Genomic DNA, 24,256 nt, shown 5'->3' with positions numbered 1-24,256 from the left:
TCCATCATTACCTATGGACCTGTCATCCACATTACTACAGTTGTACATCCTACAACTGTAGGATGTAGGATGTAAAGAATACATCCTACAGTTGTATTATTTTATATTTAATACCTTGACCTCTGTAGAAATAATTGTAAAGTTTGAAAATGGCCCAAAAATTATTTTTGATAGTATGTAGATAACAAATGTGTAGGAAGCCCATTCAAATAAACTCATTCAATTCTGATGTTCGTTCTCCTTCAGAAACCGTACGTGTGCAAAATCCCGGGCTGTACTAAGCGCTACACAGACCCCAGCTCCTTACGGAAGCACGTAAAGACGGTACACGGGCCAGAGGCGCATGTGACCAAGAAACAGCGTGGCGATTATCCACGCCCTCCACCTCAGCCCCGGGAACCTGGAGGCAACAGCCAGGGCAGGTCACCTGGACAGCTGCCCCTGGGTGGATACACGGACCAAAGGGAGTACAACCACGCTACCTCAAAACAAGATGAATGTCTGCAGGTGAAATCTATCAAGACTGAGAAGCCAATGGTAAGACTAGTTTTTGATTAAACATCCACTTTACTGACTCATATTGCCTTTAGTTTTCTAATGTTCAAACAGTAATTAATTTATGCTTTCAATGCCTAAGTGTATTTGAAGAAAGGGTTTTTACACTGACCTCTTCTAATGAATACGTCTTTTCCTCTATCCAAATGCTTTGGCATTTCTCTCCATTCCTTTCTAAGGACAGTGGGTAATCAGGTGAGATGGGTTTGACACTACATTTGTTTGCCCTTCATCTCATCCTGCTGCTTTGGAGGGAAGTCTGCCAGCCAGACCTTCACCATAAGCATACCAAATGTGTTCCCAATCTGGTTCTCCATCTCCAATTCACCACAACCATCCAAAAAATATTATTTCCTCTCTTTTTTTAGTACTTCTGTTATTTTTATCATTACAATGTTTTCCTGTGAGCACTGCTCATGCCTTTGGAAAAATTCATAATTTGAGATGCACCTTAAAGTAATCAAATGACCAAGAGAATTTCAACCTTGATTGACCTTCATTAACGACCACCTCAACAAATAATCATTTTTTTATGATCAGTAAACTCGTCATGCTACCTGGTCAAGGGTGGGTTCAACACTCTTCACAGTGGGTGCCGTAACTGAGTGAAGAAGTCTAAATATCAGCTATTTTCAGTGTCAATAATGTGTTTAAAATTGAAAAAGTTTTGAAAAGCTATTTTAAAAGACGCTACTTTATTAAATGTATGAAAGAGTGATATACTGAGACTTTCATCAGATAAGAGAAAGTTGCTCTCTTTTGTTCTTTTAAGCTTTCAACTTCTGCTCTTCATCGAACATGCTGGATTTGTTGATATAATTGATAATATAGGAAGGCAAAGATTCTCATTTTGTCTTAAATTGGTAAAAATCTTGTTTTACAGAAATGGTTATTTCATATGCTTACTATTATAAATTAATGAACACCTAATCAACAAAATGTATATTGGTGCATCTCATAGAGGGCGCTCAAACATTCAATGCCCAGTAGTGCAAACTTTCACAATATTACAGGAATTCCATCTTTTGCACTACATTGCATCCTTGTCATGTCATGATATATGTTTATTTGCATGATTTTGATTTAAACTTTTACTTATGCTGCTGCCTTCTGTTTTTCTGCATCCATCAGACGTCTCAGCCAAGCCCTGGCGGTCAGTCTACATGCAGCAGTGACCAGTCCCCCATCAGCACCTATCCCAGCAGTGGAGTCCAGCTTGCTGTGAGCGCCGGACGCTCGCCAGGGGAGGGGCTGGAGGAGGACGAGCAGGAAGAGGAAAACGAAGAGGAGGTAGAGGAGGAGTGCGAGGGCGAGCCAGCCCCCATTATGGACTCCACGGTGTCCACGGCCACCGCGGCCATGCTGACCCTGCAGGCGAGACGAAGCATCGGCCGGCCCCTGCGCTGGATGGAGCACATGAAGATGGAGAGGCTAAAGCAGGTGAACGGAGCGCTGCCCAGGCTTGGGTCCCTGTCTCCCACACCACCCCCTAAAAGTTCGGCAATGCCCAACATCCTGGGGAAGGGTAAGTGTAACTTTGTGAAACTTTTGTTAAATTTCCACAGGCCTCACATCTTGTGTTCATTTTATTACTCCAAAACACTTGTAGACAGAATTTACTGAGCTGAAGGATTCTGATTCCCATCTTATTTGCTCTGCCTGAAGGGTTCAGGAAAAACAAATGTTGAAAAAGGTTCTGTTCCACTGCAAAATAGTATCAAGATGTACATCATATCAGAGAGAACAGCATGTAATATGATGTTTCATGGCCAATTGCAGCTAGTTGTCCATGGTAACATCTGTTTGAGAAATCTCTCCACACTTAACTTTTCTTGGCTTCTTCTCTCTAATCCTCCTGTAATATTTCTTTCATCACACTTCATTTTCCTTGGTTTCTCTATAGCCTTCCTAACGTTCTTCCTCCACTCTTCTCAGGATCGTGCTTGGGAAGGCAGTGGGGGGTGCCTGCTCCTCAGCCACCTGCTCACACTGAGTTGTCCAGCACGGAGCTAACAGTGCTCAATTTGCTCCAAGACCGGCGTGATAGCAGCGGGAGCGCCACCAGTTCAGCCTACCTAAGCAGCAGCCGACGCTCTTCGGGAATCTCTCCCTGCTTCTCCAGTCGGCGCTCCAGCCAGGCTTCCCAGGGTGATGGCATGATGCCGTCCCAGCACCACCGCCGCCTCCACAATCTCAGCTCCACTGACTCTTATGACCCCATCTCCACAGATGCCTCCCGCCGATCCAGTGAGGCTAGCCAGTACGGAGGTGGAGTAGTAGGAGGAGGCGTTGGAGCACTCTCAGGTGGGAGTTGTGGAGGCGGAGGAGGAGTTGGCTTTGGAGGAGGAGGCGGGTCACGAGGGATGCTCAATTTAACCCCTGCACAGCATTACCACCTTAAGGCAAAGTACGCAGCAGCTACAGGTGGCCCACCCCCAACGCCTCTACCCAACATGGAACGCATGAGTCTGAAGACCCGCATGGCCATGATGGAGGAGGGTGGCAGCAGTCATAGTCTACCACCTTTAGTCCGACCACCCCATTGTGGTGAAGACACTGGAAGGTACAACAATGGGTTTATGGGGCACGGAGGTTATAGAAGGAGGGTTCTTTATCCTGGCGAGGGAACTCTGAATGGGAACCGAAGGGCGAGTGACCCAGTGCGGACACAGGCTCCTGAAACTTGCAGTTTGCCTCCAGTTCAACGATTCAACAGCCTTAATAATCTCAATCCTCTTCCTCCTCTGGCTCATAATTCTACAGCTGAATATCGAAGTTTTAGCCTTCAGAACTACACACGCTCAGAGGGCAACCTGCAGAGAGGCCTGCAGCATTCAACAAACACTGGCAGCATTGCAGAAAATGCAGCCTTGGAAGCTCTGGCAATGGAGGATGATGGTGTAGCCGGCTTATTTCTTGGAGATGAAGATATTTTGCCAGACGATTTGGTGCAGTATCTGCACTCCCAAGATCAGATGGGTGGCAGTTCATACATTCAAAATGAAGGGCAAATACATTCTAGTCAAAGGGACAACTCCTACCCCACTGTGGAAGCAGGGGTAAACTGTACCTTCCCTGAATCTCACTATCTCCAGCCACAGCAGATAGTAGAGAGGAAGAGTCCTAGTAAGCTTCCCATTCAGTGGAATGAAGTCAGCTCAGGTAGTGTTGAGAGGTCTCCCCAAAGGTTACAAAGCCACCATGTGCAGTGCGAGAGGTGGTCTGAGCCAACAACTGCATCAACTGGTAGGTTACGAAACACGCTAATTCCCCAGCAGGTGTCTGTGGACTTCCACGGCAGCTGTCCGCAGGCCAACCAGTCGCAAAGTACTAGTTATGTTAACACTGGGGTGAAGCTGGAGACACTGCCCAACTCCTGCATGGAGATGAGAGGTACCAGCATGTCAAACATCTCACAGGGTACCAATGGGGTTCTTCCTCAAGGTCTTAAACAGCAGATGTCCAATGGGCCTTCGAAACAGAGTCATTTCCAACAGAACAACAGCAGAACCATGTGGCAGATTGGAAACAACCTTATGCTTACCCGGGCCTCCATGGACAGTGTACCCAACTTGTCCCAGGGAACCGTTCCAGATCACAATCGACCAGTACATGCTCCATATCCACCAATAAACAATTGCAAAAATGTAGTCAAAACCCAGCAGTACTTCAATCCACAGTCGAATGAAATCAACCAACACCCCAGCCAACCCCAACAGTTACAGAGGAGTGGAGACCAGTGTTCTCTTGTGTGCGATGTATCAGGGCTAAAACTAGAGAACATAGATCATGGAAACATGGTAGAAGCCTTTTCAGATTGTCTCACTTATGGATCAGCCGACTGCAAGTCCTCTTCCTTCCCTGTGTTGAAAGAGCAGAGTTTGTTAGAGTCCATGGCAGCATCTGAGGGACCAGGCAGCTGCAACAGAACCACAAATGCCCTTCCCTCCCCTGGTACAGACCTAGTCAGTAGCACAGTTGATGGCCAAGTTCCAGGAATATTAGACGAAGGGGTAAATCTGGACTTTGGTGCCATTCTAGAGGATGGCTACGATCAGGGTAGCCTGGTCTCTGAGGTACTGAGCCCCTCTATGTTCCAGGGCCTGTCGAGGACCTCATCACGCCTCACCACACCTCAAGGATCCAGCACCTTTAACAGCGTTGCTCCCGGTCTCAGCAACATGGCCATTGGAGACATGAGTTCCCTCCTCACCACCCTTGCCGAGGAGAGCAAGTTTTTAGCTATAATGCAATAGCTACTCCTTCTCTCCACTTTCTCCTCCAAAAGGGATATAAAATGGAAACAGAAAGAGGAAAACAATTGGTGTATGTGAAGATTAAGACACACAAAGTGGCAATTAAAGGAACTTTATAAGAAGTTACCGTTCCCAAACCGTTTTACATTAGGAAAATATCATCCCAAACACAACAGGAATGTGCCATGAATATGTACAGATAAAATTATATTCCTTTTCTGGAATCAAGGCTATTTTTGGAAGCCCTTTTCTTTGTATTTGCTGGTGAGACAAAGCTCATCTTCCTTGAGTCAGTATTGTGTCACTGTTTTAGCTGTTTGTAAAAATGCATGTTACTCCAGTTAAACCTTGAACACTGTTTATAGAACTAGAAAGACTAACCCCATGTGCCAACCTTCCTAACGTCACAGGTACATACAGCGGCTGAGACATGGGTCGTCAGTTTAAAAGGCCCTGGGGACAACTTTATACATCATAGTTTTGATTCGTGCTATATTCTCATTTGTTTGTGTTGCTTTTGTAAATCTGTAAAATGTTTCAGTGCTTTGACCAAGTTTTACCAAGTGGTATTTTTGTCAACCCCCCAACCCCCAAACAAACAAAAAAATGAACTACATCTCCAAGTCTTCAGCCTCTGTAGATCGATATCTTAATGGCTTTATTTTAGTTAGTCTGGTAAGGTACTCACAAGTGTTTGTAGCGGTGTTTTTGTATTCTGTTTGTGGTTCGATTTTTGATGTTGGATTTTACAACTCTTCAGAACTGATCTGTAAACGGACGCTCTGTTCTATAAATCTTGGTGCTTTGCGTGTGGTTACATGGATCGATATGAGTACTTCTATGGTTTTGAAATGTCTTAGCCCATGAAAAGGTCTTCAGCATAGAGGTCCTGTAAACATGATGTGTTTTTGTTTGATTGTAAATTGTATGTATTGTTTTCTCCAAAGCTCTTAAAATGTAGAATGTGTACTAGGGGTGTGATGGCTCATGTATACGTCCTTGAGCCACCATGGTACAGACGTCACTTGAAGGTACATGCAGTCAGATGACATATAGGTCAGTCACAGGTGATCACCACTCCCAGTCAAAAAAGCTTTTTACTGCTTTTTTGTTAAATACTATGAGAAAAGATGAATAGATTAAGAGACTTTCTAAAGCACTCCACACCAAACCAATGTAAGAACGGCTGGCAATAATTATAAGCATGACTCTGAAGATTAGCAGGGTGTAGAGTAAGGGTTTCCAGTGATATGCCAACAATGAAGAACGAACATTGGCAAATAGTCAAGTTCATATCATAGAGGGCTTATGGTAAGCAGCATTATATGTCTTTTATACATTTGACATCAGGTGTTATTCTACCATCAACCACCAGACACTAAAGCGAATTTCAGCTGCAGGAACCTTTTCCATTAACCACTTAACCCACAGCAGGAATCAGGGCTGAACCAGATTCCCAGAACAGGGTTGCATGGATCCTGAGGAAAAGGTGGAGCTTAGTGATGGGAAGGTGTTGTACTGGTTGAATGAGCCCAGTTTAAACATGACAAAAGTAGTTGGTATGTTGTTTAAAAACATTTAAACCCAGCTACCTATGCTAAATATTGCTGCGTTTCACAGCTTTTAGCTTTAAATACATGAATAAAATCATTTGAAATATTATTTAAATTAATTAAACAAAGGGCAGACTTCTGATTTCAGCTACTGCAGGAGTAATGGTCTTGTCACAGGCATTTTTTTTAGATTAAAACTTGTAAAGTTTTTCAAAATTGAAAGAAGCAGACATACTTGTGTATGTGATTATTGTTTCTTCAGGATGCTTTTCACATACTTTAATTGTTAGACATCTGTATATTGTTACAAAATTCCTCTGTGATAAGTTAATTAATTTCAGCTTCGCATATGACATATGTGAAAAAGTTCAGAATAAGATCATGTTCCCCACTCCTTAATTTTACTAGGACAGTTACACCTTTTCTTAAGTTGACAGTGACTAATTAAGGTCTATAGAGTAATCTCTATGCAGATTCATTGGTGTCTCCCCTGTACATACATGGGATTTGGGATTGCTCAGGTCTTTTACGATTTGTTCTAGTTTCACACTTCCACCATCTGGAGAGGCTTTTCTTAGGTTTTATACTTCAACCACTACAAAACAACGCAAGAATAATGCTGTATTAGGGGAAATCTATGGACCCGGATCACTTATAAGAAAAGCAGCAACACTCCTGCAGGAGGAGGAGCCTCACAGACGCAGTGTGCGTCATTTCTGTAAGAGGTCTGATTTAGGACCCCATAATGGAAACACACAGAGCTGACAGGCAGGAGTGAAATAAAATAGGTTCCTTGCACCTAAGTTGTGCTTTGCGTAATTCAGACACACTTAATTTTCCCTAAGTTCATCACAAGCGCCACCTAGTGTTAAAACAGTGAATCACTATTAAATGCATGTTGATACAGAGTTTTCAAATTAGGAGACATTACCTAGTTCTTCTGTGTTGTCTTTTGTATGGAATTAAGTTTTCAATTTAAATTAAAAAGACTTTAAAAGGAAGCTATTTTTTTCATGAAAGAAATTTTGGACCTCTTTTATTTGATGCTAAGGTAAGTTAGTTTCAAACTAAAAAATAACTTAAATATTTTTGTCCTTGCTTATCCTCTGCCAGTACAAAAATCTTACCAGTAAGTACTGAAGGAACATTTTGCATTTGCCTCTGTGCTGTCGTGGCGTACCTGTACCAACCTTATGTGTGCTGTCACACCCCTAATGCGTACTGCCATCAAGTATTGCAGTGACTTTGTCCAGCAGTGTTAGTTTTGCCTTGCAGTCTTCTGCCGCTGCGCACTGAATATTGAGGAATTTACCTTTCATTCAACATTGGAACAATGAGGTACAAAGTGTTTTTTTTGTTTTTTTTCTATTTGTCCTTGGGTACTTTTGTCATTTTTGTAGCTGTGCATTGGAGTTCTATTTTTTTGTTATTTCAAAGAAGTAGAGATAATTTCCTATGACAGAAGGAAATGGGCTGAGGTATGTGCCTTAAACGAGAGAGATCACTGCCAATCTTCCATTGTGAATACTGATAAAAAGGTGAAACTTTAAAACCTGAAAGGAAATTAAAGAGAACATTTATATAAGGAAAGTCTGAATATCTGAAAAGTAAAGATTTGCAACATACATTGTACTTTTTCTTTTATTTTCCAAGTTTTCACATTTATTGTGCTTTTATATAAATATATATATATATATATAAATATATATATATGTGTAAATAAAATACTCTTTCTGTAGATTTAGCAAATGAAACGTGGAGTATCCTGGGACCAATAAAGAACATTGAAATCAAGGATTCCCAGGCCCCCCCTCAGTTAGAGGAGGGGCAGATCTGGCTGCAGAGCTCTGCTCCTTCGCCAGAAGAGCCGCGTCACACTTTTATAACTGACAACAAATGTTTGTATGGTTTTAATAAAAAAAATAAAATAAAATATATTTTCAGACTCTGGGAATTTCTTTTAATGTGACAGGTTTGGATTATAGAGACAGATTACAAAAATGATGTAAACCATTGTTCTTTCAGAGGAAAATCTAAGCAGATTTATAAACTGACATTTGTTTTGCTACATGACAAATATTTGAGCGATCCCAATATTTTTTTCAAAGCACTTTAAAGTATGCAACCTCTTGTGCAACAGGCAGATATTGATTTTATTGATTACAAATAAAGTTTACTATGATCATCTTTGATTATCAGCAGAGCGCTACTGAAGTACTAACTAAATAAAACACAAATGTAAAAACACAAATAATGTTCCACACAAAGCCCAAATATTACTACAATCCCCACTTACTGCCTATTAATTTGCTCGTCAGATTAAACCAAAATCTGCAGCGTCCAGCTCCCCTGATCAGCAGGTTTCAAGCTGATTCAGACTGAAGGAGATGTTTAGGATGAGAGACATAAAAAAGTTTTGGATTGTGAAAAGACAAGGTGATGTGCTCAAACTGGACAAAGACAAAGCGTTCCCTTCATGCATGTTGGAACATAGGATTCAGATTCCTCATAAAAATGTGCAAGTATGAATGTTAGTCACATAAAATGTAATTAATGCCAAATGGGGCAGCAAATCTTCAACAAAATCAGATAAAGATGTTGCAGAACCTTCTTATTGAACATCCAGGCCTGATCTTTAGTGAAAACCCTGCAAACTGAGGTGGGGAACCAAATAAGAATGAAAAATTGTTCCATGTTTATTGAGTTTTGCTGGTTTTGCTTGTTGCTTTAGCAGTTGTTTGATAACTTAATCTGTGATTTCTCCAATTGAAAAACATTTTGAAAACTATTTTTATTATGCCCTGATTGCACATAAAGCAATAAAAATGGGGCTCAAACTTACATTTTTTAAAGGTTTTATTTTCTCTAGTTGCCTTTATTTTGAGTGTTGGTCAAACAGGAAGTGGGCAATGAGAGAGGGGATGTCATCAGTCCAGAACTTGAACCTGTGGTGGCTGAGACAAGGACTAAGCCTCCATACATGCGTTGTGCCAACATAGCACGCCTCAAATCTACTTTTATTGAGTTTTTGTGAAGCAATGTAATGCAAAAAACCCAAACTCCTTACATGTTCGCAGTCCAAGTTCTGATCCATCTCTGACGCCCCCTTTTGATCCTTCTGAGGTATTACAATATTAGATTGTAGCTCAGTAAGTCTCCGACCTCTGCTCTTATGAATGTGATAGCCAGAAATGACTAGTTTGCTTACATATTCACATTAAAGGCAGCCATGCTATCATCTCTTCATGTTGAGATTAAAGCCAGCAGCTGTTAGCCAGTCGGGTCATTCATGCTGACATGTTTACCGGTGGTTCTCCCACTGCAGCCCCTGTGTATTTACAGACCCTTGAGGTTGACGGCCCATCAGCTGCTATCAGAGGCCCCTTTTAGGACATTCTGTACAAGTACAGAGAGACCCTGCATCACCCTACTTTTCGAAATGGAGCAAAATGGCCACCTTTTTGACTCCTTGAGAGCTCAACACTTGTGCAATCCTGAGTAAATTTAAAAATGTATTCTGTAAAGGTTCAACTCAATAATTTGAATATCATCAAAGCTAATTTATTCCAGTGATTACATTGAAGAAGGGGAATTCACATAGATCCAAAGTAGGTATTTACATAAACTGTCCTTAAAAGACTACTTATTTTTCTCACTTTTGAAGTTAAATGTAACTTTTTCTGGTTTTGGGAAATGACCAAAATTAGTTTTTAGCAGCTAAATGCCTTTTATTTTTACAGACAATTTGTATTAGGTAGAATTTCCTCCAAAACATGTGCCAGTTTTTGATTTTCTTCAACAAGTTTCTAACTAAACTTTCCTGGAATTTTGACCCGCTCCTGCTGTGATGTGTTAATACACGACAGCAGTAAAATAACCTTTAAGCCGGTATTAAACAAACTTTTTATTCCACCCATATTTCTGTATTAATTTTTTATTAGTCTGATATAAGATTTTAAACTTGAATGTCATGTTTTTATTAGTTGTAAGTAGGAAATCAATTACCAGAAAAAGGCATTACATAATCAATTTGCGTAATTACCATGAATTTAGCTACTGCAATAAATAGTATTCTAATTTAGTGAATAGGTTTGCATTTGTGTATTGTGCTTATTTAATATTATTTTGTTGTATAATTATTTGGTAGCTCTAATTAAAATTGACAGAAAAAGGCTTTGCTTTGAGTAGATCGCTGCACATAATTCATGTTTTCCATGTAACTTAATATTAAAACCTGTGATCATCTCACCTGTCATCATTTGAATTACTAATCAGAAAGTGTGATGCAGCATGAAAAAAACCCCAAAATATGCGTTTGTTTATAATGGGAAACATTTTATTACTAAAAAGCCATTTGATACTGAAGGTGCTCTTTCAGCAGCGTTCCCATAACTATTCTTTATTGAAATCACAAGATTTGTTTTACCACTGGATGTAAAGAAACGAATTAAAGACACAGGAAAGGACAGTAACTGTGGACTGTATATACACACAATGTTTGGAGAGTGAGGAGAACAGGAGTGGCTTCTACAGGCCAGCATTGTTTGGTGCATAAAACACCAGGCTCATACTGGAGGCACTTGAATGTGAGAGCCTTTAGAGCCAGGATGTAGCCAGAGTGCAGGGAAGGGAGGAGGAAGGAAAAGGATTAAAATACACCAAAAATTAAAATTTAAAGTTAATCAAGAATGCATATGCATCTTTTCCTTCAATTTGGGTCAAGTGTCAGAGCATGGGATGAAGTCGGTACAGTTTACCGTTACATGTGGGACGCGGGGTTTGCAGACACGGAGCATTTACACAGGCTGGCACCACATACAGAGTACAGAGGGTGCAGATTCAAAAAGCATGCATCGTCCCACAGCCAGGTTGAAAACCAAACATGACGTCTGCTTCTACAACAAAATTCAACTGTCTGTTGCTTGATATTGTATGATGCAATAGATGTTAAAGTATTTACAGGAATTATACGTTTTCTTTTAAACATCTTTAACTCCAGTGCCCGTTAAATAAAAAGTCTGTCACTGCATTGCAGCGTATGAGGGGAGGGCTTACGATGAAAACCAAAAGAAAGTCAGCGTGTCCAGAATGGCTACCGTTGCAGTGATCTATTTACAAGAAAACATGTAACGCAGACCAGGAAAAAACTAAACAAAAAGATGACATTCTGTAAATCTGTAGAGGTCAGGCGCCTCTCTGCAGAGTCCCTTACAGAGCTGGTTTAGTGGTCGCTTCTGTCCCGTTGGCTCTTGGAGTGTTTGTGGCGTTTAGGGCGTTAGATTTTCTCCTGGATAAAAGGGTGCTGCAGAGCCTGGTTTATGCTGATACGCTTAGCCGGGTCCAGCATCAGCGTGCTCTCCAGCAGGTCCTTCAGCTGCATGACCTTCTTCCTCTGGTCCTCAGGAAGTCGCTGACCGCCTATCAGCTCCGCCAGCAGGTCTTTGGTGGGGTTCATGGTGCTCATTACAGTCACTTTCTCCTATTGGTCCACAGAAATGTCAAATCATAGTAAAAACGAACAACAAAATAGCAGAAAATAAAAGCACAAAAGTATCATCTCCCCTTCAACATTTTGTCAAAGTGATAAAATTCTACATATTTCACTGATATTTTATGTTGTAGACCAACACAAACTAAAGAATTGTCAAGTGGAAGGAAAATTCCAAACAGATTTCATGAATTTCGCAGCTCATAGTGGCAGCATGCTGGACAACTCTGACATCTGGTTGTTTTTTTTCTGGTTTATTCTGATGAATGTTTGGATAATTATTCCTTTGGCCCTAGATGCTGTGCAACAATGGAAAGACTACTGCCCTCATTTATTCATTTTTTTCTTATTTCAGACAGTTGTGATGCATATCTGTGGCAACCAGGTATAGTTTATACAACTGTGAGCAGCTGATTAGAATAGCAAAACCTCAATTAATACCTGAATAATGACCCCAATTTCTAGAAAAGTTACCACAATTTTCAGTCAGAGGAGTTGCAAGACTGACTGCTACCAGGCATTCATCCTGCCCACAGCTTCACAAGATACTTTGATGATATTTAATTAGAATTTTGTTGTTATTTTGAATCTAATCCTTTCTCATAATTACAACAAACACTATAGGAGAAACTAGTTTGATTTAAGTCGAGAAAACACATCAAATGTCAGAAAAATCTTGAACAATGACATTCTCTTTCAGAGTTGCACTCTATTTCCTTAAGGGGTGTCAGAGTAAGAAGGGATGAATATAAACATTTTGTAATTTACGTCCTACTTCATAGTCTGTTAGTTTATCATAAGATCAACAAAATACACTGAAATGTGTTTTTTTATGAAAAAAAACAACAAAAAAACAACATGAAAAGGTTGATTGGGGATGAATAGTTCTGCAAAGCACTATAAATCTTAAGATCATCTTACCCTTTCAGTCACTTTGTCTACTTCAATGTACAGGAAGTTCAAGTTCTGATCGAAGTGCTGGTCTTTGAACAAGCCTTTACGTATCATCTAAAGAAAAGGATCCACACAGTTGCATCACAGAGCAGCAACATTTCTCATTTCACTGAAGGGACATGATGCAACGCTACCTTGTTGGGCATCTTGCCCTTGAGGTCCATCGCCAGCTTCAGCATGTGATTGTTGGAAGATCCAGGAAGCAGGATTTTGCCGGTGTACAGCTCGTATAAAGTGCAGCCAACGGACCACATGTCGATGCCATAGTCGTAAGGCTTCCCTATGACTGAAGAGGAAAGCCGGTAAACCCGAGGTCACAGAAACTTACTAGCGGCTCTATTAAAGACGAGTAAAAGGCTTAAAATATCCCTCTTTTAGAGCATCAGCAAGAAGTCACACTGATTATTTTAGAAAACGCAAATCTTTAATCTTCTTTATTTATTTATTGTAAAATCAGAAAAACAGTGCAACTTACTAATTTCTGGAGCTCTGTAAAACCGGCTGACCAGATATGGTGTGATGTCATTGTCAGCAACATGTGATGCAGATCCAAAGTCACAGAGCTTCAGGATGGTTTTGGACTCGTTCACCTTTCATTTAAGAGACAATACAATGACACTGGATATGTATGGATGCTATTTTGAATATGACAGACGGTGTGAATGTTGATGGTACCAAGATGTTGTCTGGCTTGATGTCAGCATGGAGGATGTTGCATCGTTTGAGCAGCTTGAGGGCCAAGAAGAGCTGCTGGCTGTACGATCGAACGGCTTTGATGTGGAGCCCGACGTCTTTGCCGTATTTCTTCAGCACCTCTCGCAAATTCATGCTACACAAGACACAAGTCGTGAACAATTGAGGTGAGATGAATGCTGTAGTGCAAGAGGAAAAGAGGAAAAGCTGGTGCTCGGTACCTCAGAGGCTCGAAAACAAGACAAAGATGCTGCTTATGATAGAAATGCCGGAAAAGGCGAAGGCAGTGGAATTTGTCGTCGGGATCAGCATCGTTCAGCTTCCTGAGGAACTCCAACTCTTTCAAACCGGTTTTCTGCCTGTTTACCAAAAACATGCGTGTTACAGATGCACAATGAAATTCAAAGAACATATTTATACTTCATACTTTTAATTCTCAAATCTCCAAATTTCATCTAACAAAACATGGTTTCATCAAAAACGTGGCTGTTTATCTGTGATGAAAAACTGCCACATTTTCATCACAGATAAACAACTAAACTTAAACTGCTTGTCTGTCAATTCCAATAAAATACTCTAAAGTTTGTAATTGTAATGTGACATCAAGGCATAAATATGTCCATCTTAAGATCTGACATGAGACATAAATAAACATTTGGTTAGAGCGGTCCATTTTTAGTTAAAAGAAAATAAAGTTTAGGATTATACATGCTTTTTTACCCTAATACTTAATTTTTTGTCTACACTTTTCCAACATAAAACCAAAAACTGTCAATATACAAATAACTTTAAAGCTCTTGAGTTCCTAAAGCTGCATTTAACTTATGTGACTCACATGAGCTCGTTGTTTCGGATGATCTTGACCGCCACCTCCTGGCCAGCTCTGGCAGTGTCCCTGGCTCTGATCACGTTGCTAAACACACCTTGGCCTGTGTAGCCGTAAACATCATAGCGCTTGTCTAACGTCTCGCCAATGTTTACCCCTAAAAATAGAGACAATAAACATAATTATTCATGTGAACAAGACTGCTTTGCTTCCTAAAATACAGAATAACATGCAGAGAATCTGTTTCAGCATTTGGAAGCACTTACTGTAGTAACCCTCAGCGTCGGTCCAGTTGTCCCTAAGGTTGGGGTTCTCCTTGAAGTCCTTTCCGACACCTGCTGCTCTCATTCTGGCGCTCTGCAGAGACAAGAAAAGCCAATCATCATCTGAGCCCCTCACATAATTTTTCTTCCGTTAACCACAGAAAATCTTTGCTGAGCTGCAAAGCGCGTAAAACCCGAGTACTTACGTCGAAGTGAGCAGCAAACATGTCATCTGACTCTGTAAACATGTCGGGGGCCGAAGGCTTCTTTGGGTTGGCTGCTGAAACAAAACAAAAAAAAAGCAACCAGGAGGAGAGGCGGTGAGTTGCTCAGCTCAACACGTCGTTTAATAAAACAGTAAATCTGTGTTTGATTAACATACTCTGCAGAGCTCAAAACATGCTGCAGGAAGCAGACACAACCAGGCTTTGGAAAACAAGCCAGCAACTGAATGAACACATGACAGAAAAAGATATTCAATTAAAATCCCTGCCTCACAATGCTGAACTTTTCAAACAAATCAAGCCAGCTGTTTACTATAAAGGCTTTTATGCGTCGGCTTTTAATGCAGTCGCAATACATTAAATTGCACTGTTAAGATTTTTATCTACTCGTTTCTGTTTCCATATCTAACCTTTGCAACAGTCTTTTTCTGCCTCTAATAAGAAATAAAGCTGAGGAAAGCTGCAGACACATTTGATGTCCAAAATCATGTTTGGTTGGAATTTTAGAAATTTCTCTCTAATTTTTATGGTAAATTAGATGTCAGGAATCATCACATTACTATAGTTATATTTAAAATGGTTTCATATAATCAAAGAAACATGACTTCTAGTTGTCTGAGTTAGTTCCTGTTTTTTGTAAACATAGATAAATTATGATGTACAACATTTTTCATTATTTTTCTTTTGGTAACTAGCAGTAATTTTCTCAAACTTACCTATTAAAGTCAATTTAATAATATTGCATTGCATTCATTAAAAATACCTTATTTTTTTTTATCTCTCAACTTAAAAGTGGAAGGTTTTCTGGTGGAAGCAGGATATTCCCTTTTATGCTTCTCTAAAATCAGCCTGATCTATTGCAGGTAATGTAGTATAAAGTTTGTATGTTTTATTATTATCCAAAATCTACTGAAAATGTACTAAGTGCTTCTGAAAATGCTTAAAATTTGACTTAAACAGCAGCATAAACTTGAGAAACATTTAGATTTTCACACCTAATTACTTCTATACTTGCATAAATATGTTTTGGAGCCTTTAAAGGTTTATTTTAATGATTATTTGTCCAATGAATACATTTCCTTTTAGCAACAAGTCTTACTTCACAGAGGATAATGAGGTCAATATTAGACATGCTGGTTCAAATTGTAACATAAAGCCCCTTATCAGCATTGTCCCGTCTGGATATTTGACCACCAGAGTTTAAACAGGCTGGTTTCTTTAGAATGTGAAATGGGGATGAATATTTATATTTCAGCCTGTATGAATAATTTTGACCCTGTTACTTCATTTAACTTCTATTAAAAACAAATCATAGAAGTTCTTTTCTGTGTATTCATTCCACCCTGAAACAAAGGCCAAAATAACATGACATTTGTGTCCAATTGTTAAATTTTTCATTGGAGCTGCAGATGACTCGGTTGATTGGTTCATTCGGTCATCTCCACTGGGGCTTTACCATCTTTCTCCTGGGCGATGAGGTTGTGCTTGGCTTTGATGCTGGCCTCAAACGTGTTGAGATTCTCCCGTTCGTACTCCTTGACGTCGGCGGCGACGCGCTCCAAGATGTCGTCGGGTGAAGGCGATCGGCTACGTGTGCTGCTCTGAGGGCTGCTGGGCTCCGACACCATGTTGGTCTCCTCGTTCGCTGTCTTGTATTTCTGTGTGGAGACAAGAGGAGGGAAGAATGGGTCAATCCAAGAACCGTCAGCTTCCTCTGAACTATCAGCAGATGTGTCTGTGGACAACAGAGTGGACATGAACAGACCTGCACGATGGCCATGCGCTGCTGACGGCGTTGCTCAATAAGAGCTTCTTCATCTATCTCCTCACCTTCAAAGTCTTCCAACCTGCAACCACCAAATAAAACCATTAAGTAATCAATTATGTGATCGCCTACCAGTTTCTTTACACAAACATTTTCCAAAAATAACAGATTTATTCAGACCAGTAGTGCATGTAGATATCATGTTTTTAGAATGTCTTAACAATAAAGACATTCTAAAAAAAAAAAAAAAAAAAAGTATTTTCTCACATTTCATCGTCTGAGGATTCCTGGTCAAGTTTCATTCCCTCTGAAAGGCTTCCTTTGAACTTGTCTTCATCTCTGCTGCGCCGTCTTCTTCTCTCCCTATTCCGGGACATTGAGCGCCGATACTGGCGGAGTCTTCCATACCGGTCTCTCTCACCAGACCTGTAATTCATGAATGGATAGATTTTGTATTCAGTAATTATACACAACTATTGAGTAAGCAGCTTTCAAAAAGCACAAAAATATTTCCTATCACGAAGAAGGAATTCAAAGTCAAACCATGAGCAGGAATTACCTGCGCCTGAGTGGAGACCTGCTTCGCCTGCGAGGCGAGGAGCGAGAGCGTCGTGGTGGCGACGGAGACCTCCTCCTCAGAGGAGAGCGACTCACTCTACGACGAGACACAGACCTGGGGCTCTTCTCCCGTGTTCTGTCTCCGAGTGGTCCGGCATCGGCCCGAGATCGCTTTCTGCAGAAGGAATCCAGCATCATCATACGACATTCCATATATAACTGACTTTAGCTAAGGCTGATCATCTAAAAATATTGATTTTGAAATGAAGGGGCCTTTCCATTTTAGGTCCAGGAAAGAAAATTGAAAATTGAAAATCAGGACACAGGACAGAATTTGACTTGAATATTTAGAAGGTTGGGCTACTGTTTTGTCAGCATTGTAATTTGCGATCCATCAGTAATGAAGAGCTCAAACCCTCAGTAGTTCTCTTAAGGACGTTTTCTGTCTTCAGATCTTTGAACTATTAAATCTTGAAGAGTCTCTATGTTTAACCTAACTGGTGTTTTCAACACAAGTTTCAGATCAGATAATTTCTATTGACTTCTAAATAATTAAAATATTTCCTTTCAATCATCACGTCACAAAAGTCTCACTCAAAGCTTCTTGGTCAATAGCTGGCGGATTTGATGCTCTTTAGTTTATTAAATAATAAATAAAATCTGATAACACCTTCCAGCTTGTTCACCCCTGGACATCTTTTAAAATGCTTCAACATTAAAAATTTGAACCGTTTTATTCCACACATCTTTGAAAGAAAAAATATGTCTTCTTGTATAATTATAATCCATTCTTACAGTTTTTTGCTGTTGGAAGGCTTTACATGAGACCAATAAAAAAGGATTTTATGGGCAACACAGTTCAAGGAAACACTACTGTGTTTACTTCCCAATCCCAATTTTTCAGTTTCTTCTGCATCTTTTTGCACATCAGTTTTTCTTTCCACTCATCTTTCCATTAATTAAGAAACAGCCAGTTCTTTCACACGCTCCCATAAAGAATGTTAATGGCGGTCTGCTGGACAAATATCAAGTTAGCAGCAGAACCTATCTTTGAAAATCATGTTTTGTTGGTCTTGTGTAAAATTTAGATTTTCTGAATATGTAATCATCAAAATAAACAGAAATAAACTTCTGAAACATATCTCTCTGTGTTTTGATTTGAATTAATAACGTCATTTTTTGTGATATTTTATAGGCATTTGCAGTTGCTAACCAACCTTAGAGGAGAGTCCTGTCTGTCCGCCTCCCTCCTCCTGGCGTCCGGTGAGCGACTGCGCGCTCTCCTGGGCGGAGACCTTCTAGGTGGAGAATGTTTTGAAGTCCGGTCCGAGGCGCTGGCCGAGGTGTGGTGGGTGTCTCTGTGGCGGGGGGAGGCGCTGCGTTTCCTTGCTGGGCTGTGGGCTCCTCGTCTGTGAGGGGAGCGGTTCTCTTTCCCCAGTGAAGTATCCTTGGACGGCGACTTTGCCGGCCGTTTGTCACGGTCAGCATCTGAGCGACTCGGCCGTTCTCGGACTGGCGATTTGGAGCGTCGGCTCGTTCTGTCCTGATTTGGTCTTTCTTCTCGCTGAGGAGGCGAACGCTTTTCAGTGCGACTCACCTTCTGCTCGTTCCTGAAGCTGGGAGGGGAATTGGACTTCTTTTTCTCCTTGAAGCGATCTGTGCTGGCTGACTGTTTTCTGTCTTTTGACCTGCTCCTTGCTCGGCTTCGGTCTTTAACCGCAGCTTCCTTGCTGCTTTTGGTCCCCTTGTCCGGCTTTGTCTCCTTAGCAGCTTTATCTGCAGACTTGCTCCGGCTGCGACGCTTGGAGACGGATTTACTGCCATCTGTTGAGTCCCTTCTAGATTTTCCACTTTTTTCCCCTCTGGGAGATATGAATTTACCTGAGCTGCCCCTTGGACGCTGTTCTCCGTTTCTGAACCTCGCCTCTCCGTCCTCCTCGGATCCGGAGTTATACCCCTGTAGGATCAAGCCCATGCCAGACTGAACCTTACCCTCCATCAACTGGCTGTCCAGTTCAGCTTTGATCAGGGCCCTCTGCTTCTCCAGGTCCTCCAACACGGCCCGGTCGTCCAGACTCGGGTTTCCGGAGGACGGAGAGGATTCCACCTTTCTGTTGCCGGCCGAGCCGAAGGGGGCGTCTTCAGCGGGGGAGGAGGTCTCTTTGCGTTTATGTTTCCGATGTTTGTGACGATGCTTACGCTTCTTGTCCTTGTCTTCCTCGGCTGCGTGTTTGTGCTTTTTGTGTTTGCTGCGATGTTTGTGTTTTTTCCTCTTGTGTTTCCCACTGCTACTGCTGTGATGCTTGGACCCTTCCTCAGTCTTCTCACCATTAGTTCCAGCTTGCTCCTGGGATGGGACAATAAAAAGAATAAAATGTATCAGTACGATCATGGAAAGAAGACTTGTTTTACTTTCAAGCTAAATAATCTGTCCAACATCAATATCAGTCAACTTTTCAAGTTAATATACATTTTATATGGACTTAAAGTGAGGAAACAACAAATTGTAGAGTTTGCTGTTTTAATTATCCATTTTACCCACATTTTGCCCAAATCCATTCAAGTTAATTTTCTTAAAATCCCAGAAAAATATTTATGGCAAAAGGCATGCAGACACTAAATTCAAATTTTAAACATTTAGTTAAATTAAATATAAGCCAGTACTTGTTATCAACTGTTAATTTTTACCTCTTCTCCTTCTTCTTCTGACAAGTCTCCACTGTCTTCATTTCCGCTTCTCTCATTTGTCTCCAGGTCTTGCTTTCTGCTTATTCAAGACAAAAATATTAATGCTGACAAAAAAGTTCAAGATTGCAAAACAAAACACTTCAAACCATTTTGATTTGGAAAATACAAATAACACAACTAATATGAGAGCCTCCAAATGGCTTGCACTGAACGTCAAAGAAATAAAAACATAATAAAGCAAATACTTCAAATAAGCCACTAATGATCACCACACTTATCTCACGCTGCTAAATACATGGTGTTGGAAACATATTACAGATATCGCTATTTCTGAAATTCTATCGCAATTCAAAAATTTTCTGAAATTTTGCAGACTTATTTCCTGTGTAAAAGGACATGTTTTGGAGCTGCAAGTACACACGCAGAATCTACAATTTCAAGTAAGTATCTGCTGTATTTCTGTTTAAGGCAGTCTCCATAAAAATATGTCTGAATCCAACTGCATGTCATGGCAGGACGAAAGTTAACATATTTCTGTCTAAATTGGGTCTGATGTGAGACAGTCGGATGCTGTGGTGGATGGAATATGAATTTCAGATGAAACAAAAAATAAGAGGACCTTTATCTTGACCTATTTCTTTATGATTTTGGTATTGTGATACAACGTGTAACTTTTTGGTGAACTTTTTAACTTAAAATCCAAAATGTACCAGATTTGGTGGGGAAAAAAAACAACAAAATAATAAACCTTATATTTGACAGAAGTTTTTATATAGACAAGTTCTATTTGTGTTAAACGTTTGCAGCCATTCTTTATTAATGTAATTAAAAGGAAACGCTTAATTTTTTCAAATACTATAAAATACGTTGCAAATATACAGTGTGCAATGTATCTGTTTCTTGCTCATAGCTCACAAAGATTACAACCGAAGCCATTATAAGCCGAACCACTGCCAGCCCAAGAATAAGCGTTGGATTACGTAATGCTCTCGATTTAACCTGAAACTAAAGCGACCACTAGACTATAAACAATAGGCTCAATTACAACCAACAGGTGTAGCGCCAGCACTAATGGACTATCATGTCAACGTGACTTGTTTGCCGTTCCTCCGACCCAGACCGCCAAGGCTGTTTTATTAGCTCAGATATGCTAACGTCTTTAGCAAACTTATAACTAGCACGCTACACGAACCAAACCAGCATACAACAATGAAGTGCCCAAAAATAAAATGAAAAATAATTGCAATATATGAACACACGTTCAATCGAGGGAAACACTGATAAATATAATTAACGTACACTTTCAGCTCGGGAGTTTAGGGAAACTTAGGTCTAGCTAAGCTAAAGAACATTGGCCAGTTAGCTGAAGCCATTAGCATGCTCCGGTAACAACGTGAACCTGCGGCGCTGTTCTTTCTGATTACAAACGGCTCTCTCTTTATTTGAGACTCCAAATGTGCTCGCATCCTGTAGCTGTCGATATGAACTGGTTTTCATAGAAAAACTTACACGTGTTCGTTGCCATTATTCATTCTTCTGGACATGATGTCCATCTCAACGTCAGCCATTTTGCTCAGCTAAGCAAGTTCTTCTTCGACTGTAAGAAGTTCAATGTTTCCATGACGCTTGTCTGCCCCCTGACGTGTTGGCAATGAATTGCAGCCACAATACCTATCTTGTCCAGTAGGAGGGGACCTTCGCTAAATTTAGAAGTGGCGAGTCACTCAACAGGGGACCTTGTCCAGGGGTCTGCAACTTGTGCAGCCTCAAGTGTCTCTTTGCACCTTCCATAATGGGTCTTATTAACTTTAGCCAAAATGATAAAGAATCAATTAATGTTTTTATATTTAGATGTATTAAGAAAAATGCATTAAATGTCCACAACAGAAAGAAAACAAATACATCAAAAATGCTTAGACTATTTGGTGAGATTTTCAATATTTTTTGCATTTAACTTTAATCCACATATCTCTAAATAGAGGACTGCGGTCTCATTCTGTTTATGTTGGTTGTAAGGCAATAATGACCAATTATCAGGAGTCAGGACTTTGGAGAGTCAAACGAAGTTGTTGGGTCTAGCAGCACCACAGGATGTCAGTTACTGGATCATGTGGTCTGCATGGTTTATTCCTTCATGTGCACTATTGCTGTGCACAGCAAAAGGGGTTACAAAAGTAAGAGTGTGCCAATTCTACAATGATCTAAAAACATGCAGACAAATCAGCACAGAAATGCTTCACAAGATCCAAATCTAACCTTTCCAGTCCTCAGATCTAAATCCTCTAGAAATACATAAGATGAGAGACATTAAGTCAAGATGCAGGTCTCAAACAGGAAAAACAAATAGTGGAGGCCCAATGAATTGAAACTTCCAAATTGAAAATATAAATTATGTCAACTTTTGAAAAAGTAAAAAATGGTTTTAGAAAACAAATTTAAGATATACTCAACCAATTATGGTATGCATTCCAAGAATCTCAAAAATATTTTAGGTGATTGTGGATCAGTTGTGCACAATATGATGGCAGAAAACTAGTAAATATTACTGTACTGCCTCATAAAACTGAGGAGATTATCTCTGTAAAGCTACGAAGATGATACATCTCTCCTGTAGCCCCAGTAAAAACTCAGGGCTTTTAAAGACACAGAGCATGATTATCCACTCTTGACAGTTTTATTTGTGTCTGTAAATTGTGTTATTGTGAGGCACCTGCAGCAGCTTTTGTAGAGTGGCGAGAAAGTAATGGAAGTTCAGAGCGTTATAGACGATCACTCCACAGATGGAATATTCCTGCTAGATATCAGATCTATACATAATAACATCATCTTGTGTTTGGATGACTTCTTGTTTTGGGTTAAGAAAGCATGGGAGAAGGCGTAGCTGATTTCTTGTTGAGACAGCTTGCCACTTTGCTGGGTGTTTGACTGCTCTAAATAGTTTTGTCTTTCTGTGAGCTTTTGTAAACTTTGATAGCTTTTGTCCCTGTGGGGGTTTTGTACCTCTACTAGAGATTTGTAGTTTGTATTTTTGTTTAACCTTGTTCAACCTGGACAAAAGGTGCAGTTTTGCTTTTTTTTAAGATCTTTGGTTTACAACTCTGATTGTTTTGTGGATTTTGTTTTATTTAGTACTTTGTAAGCCCCTACCTTTTGATTATTGTTGATTTTTACCTTTTTATTTTGTTAAATAAACCCCAAATTGTTAAACCTTTAACATCTAGGTTTCTTTAATGCTACGTCTTCCCCCTGGCTGAGCTGGATCATAACAAAGATAAAAAAAAATGTTCTTTTCATTTTATTTTGAAACTATATGGGAATCTGAATCTGACTGGAGGCATTCTGAAACTATAACTCACAGGTTTAGCCTTCTGATACAGCATGTGTCCCAGATTTATATGTTAAAATTGCAAACTGGAGGTCTCACTGCAGATTAAAGATTCAGACACGGCCATTAGACATCCCGTCAGCTGAAACTTCCGTTCCCGTGTGCCCAGTAAATCCTGACCATGAACGGTATGAGACGAATGCTGTGTGCTGATTCAGAAGACCGATCTCTGCATCACACACTTTATGATTACATATCTGTGCAGGTTGCACAAAGCTAAGTCCTCTTTCTTTGAAAAATAATTTCTTCTAGGTTTTAAACCCACTACTGATGCAGTGATATGTGGATAATGTGCTGTACATTACTGTTATGAACCAGTCCTCTTCTCAAAATTAGTGTGATTTATGGGTTAAATCTTTATGACATTTAAAGAAAAACCAGGAGATTTTTTCACACTTTTCAGGATTAAGATTTATTGCTGATGGATTTACAGCCCTTTCAAGCCTTGGGCAGGTCTAATCTGTTGTCCTTGTCCCAGTAGTTTTTTTTGACAGTCGGCCAGCTTGCAGACATTATCGATGTTAAAATGCCAACATTCAGCAGAAACAGTTTTCCATGTCTTCAGTCTTTCAGGAAGCCATTTCCACATGCAACCTGCAGATGCTAAGTCTCTGCTTGAGTTTTCTCAACAATTACTTTTTTGATGTGATAATATCAAGATTTGTATGGGGGACGTTTACTGCCATAAGTCGAGAGCACGCACATTTGGTTTGAAAGCAGAATTTCATCTCTTCCAGTGTCCTTGTAAATTTTAATAAATTTAAAATTTTTATAAATTCTTCTGTAAAATTCCTTAATCTACTCAACATCTCTGCATTTTCTTTGTTTGGGTGCATTATCATCACTTAAAATTGTGACAAACAAGAGATTTCTTGGTCTTTTTTAAGCCAGATATGAAACAAGAAATGATTACTCTGGCATTCAGCAATCAGTACGAGGGGTCTCCAGCTCTTAGCCTTGTGAAAAATCTTCGGATGTTTTTCTAAAACTGTTTTTCAAACCAAATCTGATTTTTCTAAATGGAAGCTTCAACATTCTGTTTGTCATA

General features: G+C 40.1%; 2 protein-coding genes across 5 annotated transcripts in view; one reads left to right on the top strand and one right to left on the bottom strand.

The window, feature by feature from the left end:
* Nucleotides 1–8,255, top strand: part of gli3 (GLI family zinc finger 3) — a 119,594-nt gene extending 111,339 nt beyond the window's left edge. For all 3 annotated transcript variants that reach the window (XM_044104629.1, XM_044104630.1, XM_044104631.1), the window contains exons 13-15: nucleotides 247–537; nucleotides 1,687–2,080; nucleotides 2,491–8,255. In XM_044104629.1, the coding sequence (XP_043960564.1) occupies nucleotides 247–537; nucleotides 1,687–2,080; nucleotides 2,491–4,811 (3,006 nt within the window). In that variant the 3' untranslated portion in view covers nucleotides 4,812–8,255. The remainder of the gene's footprint in view (nucleotides 1–246; nucleotides 538–1,686; nucleotides 2,081–2,490) is intronic.
* A 2,423-nt stretch (nucleotides 8,256–10,678) lies between these two features.
* Nucleotides 10,679–21,505, bottom strand: prpf4bb (pre-mRNA processing factor 4Bb). Of its 2 annotated transcripts, none has more exons than XM_044104576.1 (16): nucleotides 21,333–21,505; nucleotides 19,824–19,899; nucleotides 18,353–19,482; nucleotides 17,137–17,310; nucleotides 16,845–17,003; nucleotides 16,578–16,659; nucleotides 16,269–16,470; nucleotides 14,795–14,868; nucleotides 14,592–14,682; nucleotides 14,335–14,482; nucleotides 13,721–13,858; nucleotides 13,482–13,635; nucleotides 13,282–13,396; nucleotides 12,941–13,092; nucleotides 12,774–12,860; nucleotides 10,679–11,843 (listed from the first exon to the last, which is right to left on the bottom strand). In XM_044104576.1, exons 1-16 carry the CDS (start codon nucleotides 21,389–21,391, stop codon nucleotides 11,640–11,642), a joined length of 3,045 nt encoding a protein of 1,014 aa, XP_043960511.1. In that variant the 5' UTR covers nucleotides 21,392–21,505; the 3' UTR covers nucleotides 10,679–11,639. The 2 variants fall into 2 exon arrangements, with proteins under 2 accessions (XP_043960511.1, XP_043960512.1); XM_044104577.1 differs by having other exon boundaries at nucleotides 14,795–14,865; nucleotides 21,333–21,451.
* Nucleotides 21,506–24,256: the final 2,751 nt, after the last annotated feature.

Source organism: Gambusia affinis, linkage group LG21 (assembly GCF_019740435.1).
Source record: "Gambusia affinis linkage group LG21, SWU_Gaff_1.0, whole genome shotgun sequence".
NCBI lineage: Eukaryota > Metazoa > Chordata > Actinopteri > Cyprinodontiformes > Poeciliidae > Gambusia > Gambusia affinis.
The sequence above is the reverse complement of the archived record's forward strand: the minus strand, read 5'-3'. Positions and strand labels throughout refer to the sequence as shown.

Excerpts from the sequence above, each read along its gene's own strand:
- prpf4bb (XM_044104576.1), bottom strand. The coding sequence starts at position 21,391 with ATGGCTGACGTTGAGATGGACATCATGTCCAGAAGAATGAATAATGGC. Across the intron at positions 19,900-21,332 it reads AATAATGGCAACGAACACGT|AAAGCAAGACCTGGAGACAA; the intron begins GTAAGTTTTTCT and ends TTGAATAAGCAG. Across the intron at positions 14,483-14,591 it reads CGACGCTGAGGGTTACTACA|GGGTAAACATTGGCGAGACG; the intron begins GTAAGTGCTTCC and ends CTCTATTTTTAG.